General features: G+C 32.6%; 1 protein-coding gene across 8 annotated transcripts in view; it reads left to right on the forward strand.

The window, feature by feature from the left end:
* Positions 1-16,419, forward strand: part of RhoGEF2 (Rho guanine nucleotide exchange factor 2) — a 498,291-nt gene that overhangs the window by 154,821 nt on the left and 327,051 nt on the right. For all 8 annotated transcript variants that reach the window (XM_072519486.1, XM_072519503.1, XM_072519501.1 and 5 more), the window contains one exon: positions 2,712-2,771. In XM_072519486.1, coding sequence (XP_072375587.1) covers positions 2,712-2,771 — 60 coding nt within the window. The remainder of the gene's footprint in view (positions 1-2,711; positions 2,772-16,419) is intronic.

A 16,419-nucleotide genomic window follows, 5' to 3' on the forward strand; every position in this document is an offset into this window, starting at 1 on the left:
TTGTATCAATTCTACGGTAAAAATTCGATATCTTTTGATAAGAGTGTCTTATCGACAAAAATCAAAAAACTTTTTAAAGGTAAAGAGTTTAACTTTCATATGCAGTTTTTGCATTTTGCCGCAATTAGAGTCAGTTCAAAACCTATGGCATGAAATTTCATGGCTTTTGGTTTTGATTTTTCGCAGCAAATATGAGGCATTTGAAATATACTTAAAAGAACTCTAAATTTAAACTTTCATGTTACAAACGATCTAAAATATTTAAAACTGCTTCTTTTCTATTACGCATGTACGTTTTTCTAAACTATACTATCTTCAGCTACAAATTTCACCCAATTCCGTCCTCTTGGAAGTATTTTCCGTGACGTGCAATAGTTTGTAATTGGAAAGTTTAAATTCAGCGTTTTTTAGGTATATTTCATTTGTTATTCATGTTGTTCATTGTTGTTCATTTGTTTCATTTCTATTTGTTACCAAAACTCAAAACCGAAATTTGACGCCATAGAATTTAAAAATTGGGCTTTTTTTTAGCATTTTTAAACAAATTGTACGGTTAAATAAATAATTTAGTAACAAACTAATTACATATTCTAAAGTAGGTACGCGAAAAGTAGATATAAATTAAAAAAAGAAACATTAAAATCCATCGAGCTGTTCCGGAGATATACGTGACTGAAGATTCTATATTATTTTTGGAGAGTACGAATAAAATACTTTCCTCTCTTGTCCCACCAAGAGGTAACCGTTTGTATTTAACTTTTAAGCTTTACCGACGATCCTCCTGAAGTGCAAATTGAATCAAATTGTTTTTCATAATCTTTGAATATTTAAAATTTAAATGGCTCAAATTACATTCCTTAATTATTATAAACAAATAAGATGCTAATTAAAAAAAAATTAGGGCTAACTTTGGCCCTAATTGACCTAGGTCCAATTTTTTTTCTTTTTATATTCGTGAAAGAATATAGGTACGCTTTCTGAATATGTGAAAATAATTATTTTGCGAATAATAACAAAAAAGTTATTCTATTTGTTTATAAGTAAAAAATTAGCATATTTTTGTAAAACTGTTTTTCAATAATAATTTTTTTTATTGGTACCCCATATTTCTTATTTAAAATATGCCTCAGAGTTCAACTTTCAAAAATGCACGTGTTTTAAAGTTACCATGCCAACATCAACAATTTTAAATATTGATGTGACCTGACATGAGTACATACCTTGTAATGTCAAATAAATAAAATATGAATAAAATATTACTGACAAATGTTTCAAAAGCTTGAAACTGAGAGAAAAAATGAGTGTAAAAAGTACACTTGGTATTGTTTGAAATATTAATACTTTTAAATCAGAGGAAATGCTGTTCAAATTAATACTACCGACATTCTCGGAAGCCAATGTAGTTGTATTTCCATTAATGGCACTCCCGTACTTACCGTATTCTTTTTTATAAGTGTCTTCCGATTTTTGCGGTAATAATCGCGATTCTGCTTTACTATTTAAGTAATCAATATTAGAACTCATTTTTAAGCAATATACAACCAGTAATAACAATTAATCTTATGTGACAGATTGCCAATTAATTTTTGTTTTTCTCATTTCCATAATAACGATAGGTATACTGATGTATATCACAAATTCAACCATTTTACATTATTAGCTCTTATTTCAATTTTTTGTAATAATAATACATGATTTCAAAGTGTACCAATAAAAAAAATAGCGTAAAGTATTCGTGGATAAGTGGTCTTTAAAACACTTGCTCTATTTCGAGCACTCCGGCTGCGCCGTTGTGCTCGAAAAATTACGCGTTTTCAAGACCTCAACTTATACTTATACCACTTATACTTTACTATTTTTTTCTCCAATTTTGTTTACTATTTTCAAAGAAGAAGGTACTCTTTTATTTGGTAATTGTTAATAAAAATTGTTTTAGCTGTATTTTTTCTGACTTAGGTTATTGCAAAAGAAGGTAAATTTTAAAGCCTTAGAACAATTTTTGCAACAATTATAAATAAATTATAACAAACACAAGTTAGATTAGGTATTATAATAATAATAATAAACCGTATGTTGTATTATGTCCTGTTGTAAAATGACCAAGCCACCACAGAAAATTACATAAAATGATATTTACGGTTCTGCCATCGTGAAAATCTGTCAGCTAATCCAAATTAAAATAACTATTAGCTTTGCGTTTGTTTTATTTGTTTGAAATTATTATTTATTAGTATTATTTGAAAATAATCAGTTAAAATAACTTAAACTTTTTTGGAGCAAGTAAACAATGGAATATAAGGTCTTTATTTATACGACTTTTACTGTTGCATCCAATTACAGCACATTTAAAATATGTATTTAAATTTGATACTATGTACTTTTACATTATTTTCATTGATATTAAGTACTATTTCATTAGAAAACGACACCCTTTACATAATAACCGAACTTTTCTAAATAATACAAATACAATGTAAACTGCACTAGAGTAGCACTCGACGTCAGATGACAGTTTGGCAATGGGGAGGGGGTACGAGTACGGTTTAGCTCAATAAGCCTAAATATTTAATGATATTTTTTTATAAGTTCTCATTGTGAACTATTCAAATAGGTTGTGCTTCACTTACGCGAAATGGTTAATTTAATTTGTATATTTAATTTTTATCTTTTATTAATGCTGTTGTTGCGTTAACTTGTATTTTGTATTACAGTGGAAAGGGAGCGAAGACAAGCTGAAGAAATTAACAGTAGCTTTGATCTCAACGAAGGAGGTAAGTCAAGTTTAATCACATATTGATATATCGATGGGTTAGTTTACAAAAATTTTAGTGTAGAAAATATAATATTTTTTGTGTGTCAAAGTTACACGTTTCCTTGTTTTCCTACTTTTGTAGAACATATCTAGTATATCCAAGCATTAGATTCATTTCATTATATTTTTAGTAATTGTACAACAAATATCATAATTAGTATATTGCTTACATAATAATATTACGAATTACAACAGTTTAATATAGAGTTTACAGTAACTATATTATATTATATTTTTCTACATTTTTAACTCATTCACTGCCGGTCACGCCACTGTGGCGTGCTCGGCTATATGCGCCCTGTGCCGACCACGCCATAGGTGCGTGGTGTACATGTCTGCTAATAACAAAGTTTTTAAGTAGTCGGCACTTGCTTTATAGCTATCAGACTTCATCGGCACTTCGAGAAGATTTATTGTGTCTCAAATTTCATATCGGTTCGAAAGTCAGGATTTTGTTTTGTAAGTAATTAAAAGTGTTTGATTATGGCTTCTGGCAATAACCCTGGTTCGTCTGGCGTTAAAAAAAGAAGAACAGAATTCGAATTGAAGAAGCCTTTAACGGATGAAGAATTACGACAAATACTGGAAGAATCCGATGATGACAGTTTTGATGATTATAAGTCGAGTGGAAGCGAATACGCCGACGATGAAGATTTAATAGATTTGACGGATTCGGATTGTGAATCACAGCATTCTAACCATGAAGATACTGGTATCGCTGCTGAGGTACAGGTACCGATATTTACTAATCAAAATAATTATATATGGGACGATCCACCTATGATCAAACAAAATATCATTTTTACCGAAAATTGTGGATTATTAGTTCAACCTGAAGGCAATAATCCGATAGATTATTTTAATCTTTTAGCAGATGACACATTTTTTCAACTTGTCGTTGATGAAACAAATAGGTATGCTGAAGAAATTTTCTTAAGTTCTGCTGGAAAAGAGAAATCTAGAATAACGGAGTGGAAACCAATTACTATAGGGGAATTGCGTATATTTTTTGGTTTGGTTTTACATATGGGAACAACTAAAATTAACCGAATAAATGATTACTGGAAGAAACACAAATTGTTCAATCTTACTTGCTTCAGTAACTATATGGGAAGAAATCGTTTCCTGTTAATCTTACGTTGCCTACATTTTGTAAAAAATCCAGGTATTGGAGATACATTTCCTCAAGATCGATTATATAAATTGAGACCGATTGTCGATTACTTCAACCAAAAAATGTCTCAAATATATTATCCGTCTAAAAATTTATGCATTGATGAATCAATGGTTTTGTGGAGAGGCCGACTGCAGTTCAGGCAGTATATAAAGAGCAAACGTCACAAGTACGGGGTGGAACTTTATGTTCTGGCTGAACCTAACGGACTTACTCTAAAAATAGCTGTGTATACTGGAGCAAAAGTTCAATCTAGTGAAAGGGGGCATACCTCAGACGTTGTTTTTCAACTAATGGAGACATACCTTGATAAAGGTCATTCTTTATTCATGGACAATTTCTACAATAGTTACACATTGTCGGTTGCCCTTCTCGAGCGGAAGACTTATTGCACAGGAACATTACGACTGAATCGTAAAGGAAATTCTCATGAAGTTGTAAGTTCTAAACTCAAGAGAGGTGAAATAATTCTAAAGTGTAATAACAATTTTGGTGTTCTTATGGGAAAGTGGCGTGATAAAAGGGATGTTTCATTTATTACTACAGAGTATTCTGGTGATTTCGTGACGAACAGAAGAGGTATTGAAAAAGAAAAGCCTGAGGCCATTGCACAATATAATAAAAATATGTCGGGTGTAGATCGTAAAGATCAAATGTTGGCTTACAACCCATGTGAGCGTAAAAGCTTAAGGTGGTACAAAAAAATATTTATCCACTTTTTTCAAGTAATGCTCATAAATTCTCATTTTTTATTCAATGCGTATTCTGGTCAAAAAAAAAAATTATATGATTTTCGTTTGGCCATTATTGAGGAACTTTTGGAGGGAGCCCAAACTAAAAATTGTCCCAAAAAAACTATAAAAGCAAACGAATCACACCATTTGCCGTCAAAATTTGAACGAACGAATGACCATAAACGGGCTCGAAGAAAAGACTGTAGAGTGTGTAAAACGCAAAACAAGAGACAGATGACTCCTTACTTTTGTAATCTATGCGTTGGTCAACCGGGATTATGTTTAAACCCTTGTTTTAGAATGTGGCATTCAAAATAATCTTATATTTTATATTTTTGATTTTATTTTATGTACAATTTAGTTTTATGTTCAAATTTTGTTTTGTTTAACTGTTTTATTTTTAATTAAACATTTCTGTCTGACTAGAATTATTCTACCCTAAAATACAGCAGAAGTAACTAAAACACCACTGTGGCGTAGCCGGCACCTAACATGCAATTCTTTGTTCGCTGCCGACCACGCCACGTATACGTGATGACGTAATTTGATAGTTATACCTCAATTATCAACTAGATACTACTCAATTAAAAAACTATTATTCAAAAGAAGCTTAAATACTAAAAATATGCTAACGGCACCTGAGGGTCCATTCAGATTTTACACCGGCAGTGAACGTGTTAAACATAAAAAACCTTTTATCTGAAATATGCTAATTTGGACATTAACCTATGTATGTAATAGTAATTTTAAGTGATTTTTAAATGGAAGACATATTGTTAACGCGGCCAAATTGATTTTTAAATGGAAGGCGGTTTTTTATGACAATTTTATTTAACAATTTTAGTTAATCTTTGTTAAATCTCGATAAAAATATTTGAAGGTAAGAATTTGCCATAATGTCCGGTCAGTATGTTAATGTTTGAGAGTATCCTAAACTACCAGAAAAAATAATTGATTTAATACATTCAATTTAAAATAATAATTCAAATTTTACTTAGACTTTTTATATAAGGATTCGTAGATACCGTGTATCTACTAACTAATTCTTATATATCTAGTTCTCATATGACACAGGCATGAGTATAATACAAAGTAAATGTTTAAAATGGAAATGTTTAAAGGAAAATGTCTCACAATCATAAATGTTGGAGGTGCACTAGGATTCGTACCTACTGTATTACATATATTTATATCAAGACTTGGCGAAACGAATTTTGACCATTTACACAATGGTCAAAAAAAAATTTACTCCCAACGGTAACAAAATGTTGTCGGGCTTAGATAATGTCTCCCCAATTGGAACAGGTAGACTAAATTCCAAATTTTTCGTAGAGAAAGGCAGAGGTGCAAAAATGACTAGCTAAACTTCATATTTTGTATAAAACCAATGCTTTAAAGCACGATTTAGCAACCCTTTCTTATACAAGGGACACAAATAGGATGATATTGCTGCGGACCAAATTTCATCTAATTAGCACAATTTTTTTATTGTTACTCTCATTTTAATGTAATAGATACAAAATTAAGTAAGGCTTATAAAGCTAATGCTATAGTCTTTCTGTTTGGTAATAATTCTCCCTATACCTTTATTTTGGAGGCGCCCATGTTCTTACCTCCCTCAGCACTAACTACTTAGCAACTTTCCTCAGTTTAATTGTAATTGTAAGTTTATTGATGTTTCAATTTCCACTTCGGAAATCGGTCTCAAACTGCAAACATTAATAGGCTTATTCTGATTAAAATAGTAATTACTTTAAATTTTTATAAGTACTTCATAAAAGTTTTCGTCAGTACCACCTACAAATAAGAGGAACTGTACTGTATCTGACACGTCCGTACTTTCGTCCATGTTTTGTAGCCAGGTTTAGCGTGTTATTCTGAAAAAAAATTTAGACAACTATCCCAGCTCCACAATATTTAAATTTTATAACTTGCTCACACCGCTTCGGCGTCGTCGGGAGGATCAAAAGAAACGCTGGCAGTTAAAGCATATGTGTTACCCGCACGACTATTGACATTGACAACAAAGTGAGTGAGCAGGAGTGAGGAAGCGCAGGGGTGGTGGTGACCGTAATAAGGGACGTAACTGCAGCGGACATTCTTAAACGAAAGAGCAGTTCTGCTTAGACTGTGATCGCTTGAACTGAATCTACGGCTTCCGCGTACACAACACAATGAAATAAATTCATATAAATGAAATAAATATAGACGCTTGCGTTTCGATTCAATTCGGGTCTCTCACCAGTCTTCTCCACGTGTTTCAAGGTTTACCTTTCATCAGGAAGACGTTAGGCTAGTTGCCAATTATATAGTAAAATAATATACCAAAGACCGCAATTAGAAATCTCTAATGAGGAAAAATGAATGACATGAAATGAAATAAAAACTTATTTCTATAAGTGCTTTTGATTAATGCCTGCGGTGCGATTAATGGAACGGCTTACTTGCGCGGGACGCACTGTAGTGACTTACGTACCCTGCTTTAAAGTTTAATAAGATGCAATCATTCAAACACATTTATAGCTCATAAAAAATACATTTTTGACACAATTTTAGCGGAGCATGATATTTTAACACTGCGTTTGTCATCCAAAGAAAAAACCAATCGAAAAAATATGGATATTCGTAAAGTGGAAGTGGCCGACTTTAACGTTTCATTTAATTTACATATATGGTGTGCGCCAACTGACAGGACAAAATTTTCATGAAATTACAATCCCAAACTGGCAAAATAGTTGCGCCTATGTAAAAAAAATTGGATATATTGAAAAAGGACGTTGTATGTATTAGATCTTCTTCCTCCTATGCCGTCCGTATCCACGGAGGTTGGCGACCACATTTCTAAAACGCCGTCTACACTCTCGATCGAAGTTCTTCGGACGAAGTGAAGTTAATCGAGCCGAGGTGACTCTCTACATACTCGTGAAGTCGAGTAATGTAGTGTGACACTTCATATTCGAACTTCGGGCCCTTTGACTCGGACACAAAAAACCGACACAGAACGGAAGTAGAACGAGGCGAAGCGAAGTCGCATGAAGTACCTGTCTACACTCTCGTACTCACTGAACTTCGATCAACTTCGCGAGTAGTATAGTGGCCGCTCTCTATCCTTAGAATAATGAATATAATGGTGGAATAATTTTTCATACATCCACGTTTGTCCAGACCCGAATATTTCGCAGCCATGACTTTATCTTTCAACCTAATCCCTTCTATCGTCTACTCTACTCTGCATGTGTTGATCTGCAATAGACTTTATTTTTCATTCCGCAGTATGTGTCATTGGTATGCGGTCTAGCGTACTTTTGATGATCTTAACAAATACCACCTTTCTCGTTGGTAACTCTGGCCGTTCATGGAATTCTCAGCATTCTCCGGTATGTACAAAGTTTAAAGGCTTTGATTTTCTTAACTGTTTGCTCTTTTAACATCCTCAAAAAAACTCATTGCAAATAATGCCTCTCTTGTACCTATGCCACCTCTGAAACCAAAGTGCGTTTCATATATTTGCTTCTCACATTTCTCGTATATTCTGTTTTGAACAATTTTTAGTGGAATTTTTAAAGGGTTGCACATAAGGCTTATTAGTCTATAGTCATTACATGTTCTGGGATTGTTATTTTTTAGTGAAGGTTTAAATATTGATATCAGCTATTCCAGGATGTTGTCTTGTTTATATAATATGTGATTGAGAATTCGGGTGAGTCTTTCTCCTTATTAAAATCATTTAAGGCTTTTAACAATTCAACTGGAATTTCCACTTATCCCGGTGCCTTTCGTGGTTTTGCATTCTGCATGATGTCCTGTCCATTCTGCATCATGTATGAGATGCTTTACTTCTAAGGGTAAAATTTGTAAGGATTGTTCTTCTTTACCCATATCATGTTCAGTTTCCCTCTCGTCATCGAATAGTGGCATTATATATTGTTCCCATACTTCCTTTATTTTATTCTCTTCTAATTAGGATGTAATGGACGAGATAGAAGAGTTAATTATACATATTGGTGAAGATACCAATGAGAGTGAAGCAGAACTGTCTGACAATGAAACTGAAGGGGATGATTTAGGCTGTCAAGTATTATACTCATATTATTATAAAGAATGTATTAATATAACTCTTCACTTCAAGAACTTTAACCGGCAAGTATGAATATATACATTTTATGCAATTCCGACTGGACTGTTATAGGTTTGCTGATCCAGGAGTTTGGCCAATGTTTTTAGTTACGACGACGGGCAGATATTTTCAAGGTTATTGGAGTGGCTTCATTACCCACCAATATAAAAATATAAGTTCTAGACTAGAATCTCCAGAGAGTCTAGTTAGTCTAAAATAAGAATAGAATATAAATAGAAAAAAATAGGATTGTCTATGAAAACTATTGGACAACGAAGGAAAGCATTGATTAGTCGGTGCCTCATCGTTATTGATGATGCAATAAAATAAAGAAATTGTACGATCTCTATTTACATAGCTGAATTTTTAATAAAGTGTACTGAGTCATTAAAAGTTTAGAATACCAAATACGGTGAATTGCATTTACATATTTTCCTATGTAAAAATTAAGTAAGTAATTATTACCCATTTCATCATTTGCTTTTCTAGTAATCGAGTATGGATATGCAAAATATACCCTATCAATTAGGGTCGCGCCCATTTATATAAAGTAAATGTTTACTTCTTCGCTGCGTCGTTTTGTGATCGAAAATGGATATTATCTAACTCTAATGATATTGTTGTTGTGTAATTTCCATGAAACTGGAAACTCCCTCGTTTGTTGTGTTATATACGTAATGTATTCATAGGTTTATGCAACGCATATCTTATGTATGCCAGTGGCAAGAATGTAAATGATGGTCTAGAAATTAAAAAAAAACGGAGATTCGAATATTTTGCAAGTAAACGTCGTTGTTTTAATCACAATTTATATCCTTTTCTCTTGGTGCTTATTTCCGAAAGGGGGTAGAATCATTTTATAATTTTACCATTTGTGTAAAGTCTATAAGAGTAGTCCCCTTTAATGATTTAGAACACCTATACAACATAAATAGATCGAATATACCATACAGGAAATGCGAAAGGGGGAAGAAACAGCCATAAATATTTTTGGTGAATATAAAATGATTAGTGATATGATCACTATATATAAGCAAAACAACTATTCCACCAGGAGAAATCCCAGGTGTTTAAAGAAAGGACAAGGTTTCGTACAAAGGTTCCACAGAGATAAGAAGTGTCCCGTCTGAAGATCGAAAGAAGGAAGGAATTTGTAGATGTCGTAAATAAAGCGTTTTTTCCGATTTTTTTTTTAAGGTAAAGTAAATAATTTTTTTCATGTATTCACATAAAAATTTATGTATTCAATAATAGTACAAAAAGCCTACGCTGCCATTGCTTGCTTTGTCTTAGCCATTGATCTAACCCTGGACTAAGAATGTGATATTTTGCCGTAGTTTAGAAAGTTGCCCAAATACTTTTAAATAAAATCCTTCAGAGGAAATAAAGCCCCGTAGACCTATTAGCTCACTATAAAACTACTGCTAATTAGAATACAATCAGTCTTAAGTGACAAATTAATAATATCCAATCATTAGGTTGGCTTTAGAGCACACTATGATAACACTGAGTATACCAGCAAATACGCCAATCACGGAAAGACAAGCAATCGGTCTGGCATATTCCTATGCATCTCCCAAGTGTTGGATAAAGAACAACACCTCTCAAAGTTAATGTTAAAAAAGGAACAAATATTGTATCATCCTATCTGTCATGCAGATATCTGTTAGACTCTAAGTAGAATGAACTCCTGACGATGGGTTGTAAATTTGGTATAAGGGCCTTTTAAACAAAATTACAAAAAAAATTAAGTTACTTCCAAATTAGTGATGGGATGTGATTTCACTACCGGTGATTTAGAAATCACCGGTAACTACCATTCCTTGCTAATTTCGATAACCGTGACCAGTGACCAGATATATATCAGATATCAATTTCACGGTCACCGTCTCACAAAACGTGTTTATACATTGTGTCCGTAAAGTATGGAATAAATTCGATATTTCCTAAATAAAAAGCATTTTTAAAAAAATCTAAAACATGGATTTTTAAGTTTAATGTTCTACATTCTAGAACAAAATTGCATTATAAAAGGTGATACACATTAAGGTGATGACGTCATCGGCTCTTTTTTTTAAATATAACACCCTATATTTTATGACAGTTTTAGATCGATAAAAATGAGCTGATTCCAAAAAAGTATAATACTCGGGGTCTAATGGATATAATTTGAAAGATATGGGCTTAGAAAATAAATTCTTTATTATCAATTGCAAAAAAAGTAGCCTACTACTAGTTTTTAGTGAAATATAATTATTTTTAGTAACGTTCAATAATAATTAAGTAGTACAATAATTGTATTAATTCGTGAATGTTCTGTATTATTGCTTAGAATTAATTTTAAGTAGAAATGAATTCGAGTGTAAAGCAAAGAATTGAAATACTCATGATGATTGGGTATGGAGACAAATCGCGAACTCAGATGGAAGTGTGTAATTTATTTAATGATAAATATCCAGAAAGACCTATAACGTAGTAAACAGTAAGTAAAATTGAAATGAAATTTCGAGAAACTGGTACTGTGCAAAAGAAAACCCCAACTGGATGCGGAAACATCATACGATCATACACAATATTTGCAAACGGTAAACGTATGGGCTGGCATTGTAAGAATTAGAATCATCGGACCCTACTTTTTAGAAAGGTAATTTAAACCGGCCAGTATACCTTCAGTTTTTAAGGGGGTATCTCGTACCTACTAAGGTGGATTGGAAGACGTGGACATATTGAATGGCCAGCGAGGTCGCCAGATCTATATCCTTTGGATTATATTATATAAGGTAATTTGAAGAATGTTGTTTATGAAACGAAACCTGCAAATATTGAAGACTTAAAAACAAGAATTCGTAAAGAAATAAACAATATTTCTCAAGAAACCATAAACAAGGTTCTGCAAGAATTTGTACAACGTTTGGGTTACTGTCAAATACATGTATTAGATAAACTCATGTATTAATTACTGGATTGCTTTCAAGTTATTTATTATAATTTATTAATATTAGAAATCAATAAAAATTAATTTTCTAAGCGCATATCTTTCAAATTATATCCGTTAGACCCCCAGTATTATACTTGTTTGGAATCAGCTCATTTTTATCGATCTAAAAATGTCCTAAAATACAGGGTGTTATATTTAAAAAAGAGCCGATGACGTCATCACGTTAATTTGTATCACCTTGTATAATCAAACTTTATTCTAAAATGTAGAACATTAAACTTAAAAATCGGCGGGTTTTAGATTTTTCTAAAAAGGCTTTTCATTTAGGAAATATCGAATTTAGTCCATACTTTACGGACACACTGTATAATAAATATTATGATATTCTCGGTAAACGTGGCTCGTGGACGGTGACTAACATCTGTGATTTGACAACTTTGACATTTAGGTATAGTAAAGTAAGTAGTACCGGTTGTCTAACAACCGGTACTACTACTAACCGGATTGAAAATTACAAGGTTCAGAGTTGAACAGTAAGTAGGCTGTCTTTTAAGAAACGAATTAACATAGGTATTTTGTGTTAGTATCCACTGATATTTCTCTTTTTAAAATAATGTCATTAAAATATATTTTAATTTTCATAAAAAAAGTTCTTAATTACGTACAAAAAAATTTTAGTGAAATTTTAGAGTTAAAATTTAAATGAATTACTTTATTAGTATCGTAAATTTGTTATTATAATTCAAACCATCTAGTTGCGTTAGTGGGACATCTTCATTACCATCAATTTGTTTTTATAGTACTTCCTAATACAGAGTGATCGCAATCTTGTTGTTTAGTTTACAATTACTAGGCGACCTGTTACTGTACATAAAAGAACGGTAATCACCGCCACCGTTATTAAAAAATCAAGGTCACTTAACAAGGCGTGATTTAAAAATCACCACGTTGGCCACCACTATTCCAAGTGCTAAAGTCCTATCTCCAATACCGTCTTTACCTTATTAAATATCAAGACTTAGTATTTACCTAATTATGGCTGGTGCTCTACTAGGAAACATATTCGGACCAGTACTGTATCAGTATAAGCAGATCATACATCGCTCACAGTTCATAACAAAATTGATTACATACGTGGCGTTTTTGAGTTAACGAAAAAAAAAATGCCTAAACCTAACAGCACGGTAATTCGCCTGTATCATTAAACGGTCAACCACTGAAGCACAAAGAAGACATAAAATACTTGGGAGAATGCATGTATATTGCAGGCTAATATGCAGGAAACATTTACTAAGCGGAAAGAGCAGGGCGTTAAACTCGGTAAATTATAGCAATTAATAGCCCGAAAGTTGAAAGCATCAATACAAAACAAAGGTATGGTATAGAAAACCATTCTGAAGTCCGTCTAGAGTTATGTAATTTAATTATGTAGAACTGTATTGAGGTCCAATATCTGTATACCAGAAAGATTTCAATTCAAAATCTTCTGTACGATCCTTCGTGTGTTCCAAACAACACCATAGCCCAGGATCCCAAAATGATCACCGTAAATGAAGAAGTCGTCAAAATTAGCCAACAATACGCACATAGACCACTCCCATAATTTACACCAAAACGCAATGAGAGACTAGTCGACCTTCTAAATACTCGTAGGATCTAGATGTGGGGTCTCAATCCAACACCAATACATGCGACAACATAAGTGACACAAAGTTTCTCCACTCTTGCCGGTCTTGTACAGTTATTCTCATTATTGCACTCTTACCTTACATAGAACACTAGTTACTGTATCCTTCCATTTATTTCCTTATACGACCAATTGACCTACCATAGAGCCTTTCCCATTAGATTCTATAAAGGAGTCTTCATTATTCTATATCAGTATATATGTTCTGCTCTTATTATACTGTTACCCATATTATTTGTCTTAATATAGTGTACTATGTTTTTATTTCTTTAGCGTTTCTGGAGTTCTCAGTTATTTATTCTTCTCCACTCTTTGTTATATCGTTTCTATAATTTCGTTTCAGTCTGGTTAAAATTTCGTGTCTCATATATACGTTAATGTGGGTCGGATTCTGGTTTTATATATTCAATTAAGCAACGTCATTAAGGAACAAGACGTCCTACACAACGTTCTACTCCCTGAATTGAGTCTTACACTTCTTAGTACAGGTATTTGAATTCTTTAACTACGAAATTTTATTCATTTATGTCCATATTTTATCTAATTTATAGTCGGAGGTTCTTCATAATCACCATGTACTTGGTCTTATCTTCGTTGGCCGTTACCCAGATTATTTTACTTGGTATAAAAGCCAACAATAATTTCGATCCCCTGCATATCCTAATATTGTTCAAAAGCTATTTTCCTGTGGCATTTTAATGTTATTTATTATCTTCAGTAAGAAGTAACGACGATTTCAATTGAAAGTTCGTTTATTTTTTAAGTTTCTATTTCTACTTTAGAAATCGTTCTGCATATCCTCAAGCGAAGTTAAATGATAACGGCACAAGAGCATCTTTGTCTTAGACCAGTGTCTGTTTGGAGTTCCTCTGATGTGGTGCTGTCAATACTGATTTGGCCATATGAATTCTGTACACATCCTATTTCCACGATTACCTTCCACAACGTATCCCTGTTTACAGAATCATACGCTTGTTAAAATCTACAAATATTTACAGAATCATACGCTTGTTGAAATCTACAAATATTTGATGTGCATTTCGGTTATATACATTGAATGAAGGTATTTCAGATGTCATTTTATCGGAGGATAGTAAGAGAACAATCATCAATGAGTAAGGACTAGGCTTAGCAAGGCAACCATTAAACTGTTTATTGTGTTTTAGACGTTCCTTTTTGTTAGCGTTTTAATAGACAGATGCTATCTCGTACGTTGTTTTTAAAGGGGGATCAAATCGATTGCCACGATCTACAGTCACTCCATTCAATTTTTTCTGACTTCCTCCTATTTTATTGTACCTCCCTCCAATTGTTTCTGACTCTTTCCAGTTTTTTCTGATTCTCCAATTTTTTATGACTCCCTCCAATTTTTTCTGACTCCCTTCAATTTATCGTGTCTCCCTCTTATTTTTCGTTACTCATTCCTATTTAATCGTACCTCCCTCTAATTTTTCCTGACTACCTCCAATTGTTTCTAATAAACGGGAGAAAATTCCTCATATCCTTCTGCAATAATTTCTTAATTCGGGAGTAAACCCAATCACAGGAGTAAACCCATTTACGGAAGTAAACCCACTCATATAAGCAAGTTCATTGTATTTTGGATGTATCATGTGTAGAATGCAGATCATATCTTCATTCTACATCATATATACAATGATGAAGCATGGAAAATAAAAATTACTTCAAATCATTGATTTATTCATTCGTGACTCATTTTAATTTCGGAATAAATATTTTAATTAATTTTGCATACAATTTTACTAAACATTTTTAAATACTTTATTTTTAGTAAAAACTCGCTACACGCTAACTTTGACGTGTTTGACTTTCTTTTCACTATTTAAAATGCGACGTACAACTGTCGATGTCCAAAGACGGGTTCAAGCAAAAAGATTGACCAAAATAATATTTTTTTATAATGTGTTTACGTCTTTCAAAGTCTAAAATTGATTTTTAAAATTGTCTTTAAACCGCTGACACCGGCTCTGTCTTTTACCGTCTGCTATCATCTTCCCATCTGTTTTCTTTACATCTGTACGTATCCGTGTTTTGTAACTACTTAGTACCTGGCAAATGATTTTGAATCTGAGGCGGCTGCTCACCTAGGATTTAGAGAGGAAGGTTAGTTGTTTGATGCTGATGGACGGCTTTTAGACAATCGACCAACCTGGTTGGAAGATACAAAATGGTTACGCCGCGGCCGCTGTTAGCTATTTCGCTCAATTTCGCATTCCACGAATTTCCCATTGTCATTATTCCGCGTCTAGTCAGGTCTGCGTTGCCAATTTTAAGAAATAAACACCAGATCGCTGATCAATGGTATTTTCTATAAATAAATAAAAATATAAAAACACAATAGGAAATTATGTAGCTATAAAAATGTATTTAATATTCAGCTTTTAAAATTTTATTTACATAGAATAGAAACAGTCGGGCTAAACATGAGTGCGAGTATAATGTTTTTTTAGGTTTCTGTAAAACATACACGAATAAATAGTGGCGCTTTCTGTGTAATTTTATATTGACTTTGAACGTCCATACGATGTACCTACATACAATTGTCACTACATCAGCTTTTGAAACAAAACATTATGCAACATTCGGCTAAGCTAAGGTGCCGATTCTTCCAACATAATTATGGCGTGCTATAAACGTTTTATATAAGACATAGGTATGTACATAGTGTGTACAAAAAGTAATGCAACTAATGTAGCTAATATTTCTATTCCCGAAAGGTTTACAAAATAAGTTTCCAATGAAAGTTATATAGACTTATACAATTTTATTACCCATTACTCCAAAACAACGTAAATTTTGTCAATTTTACATAATCTATTAAATTATAAATACAATCGTTAAAACTTTATTTTTTCCAAATTTATTGAGATTAATTATTACGATTTTATTACCAAAATATTTAACAATATAAAGTTATTTACTAATTTAATTAGATG

This window comes from Diabrotica undecimpunctata, chromosome 1, assembly GCF_040954645.1.
Source record: "Diabrotica undecimpunctata isolate CICGRU chromosome 1, icDiaUnde3, whole genome shotgun sequence".
Lineage (NCBI taxonomy): Eukaryota > Metazoa > Arthropoda > Insecta > Coleoptera > Chrysomelidae > Diabrotica > Diabrotica undecimpunctata.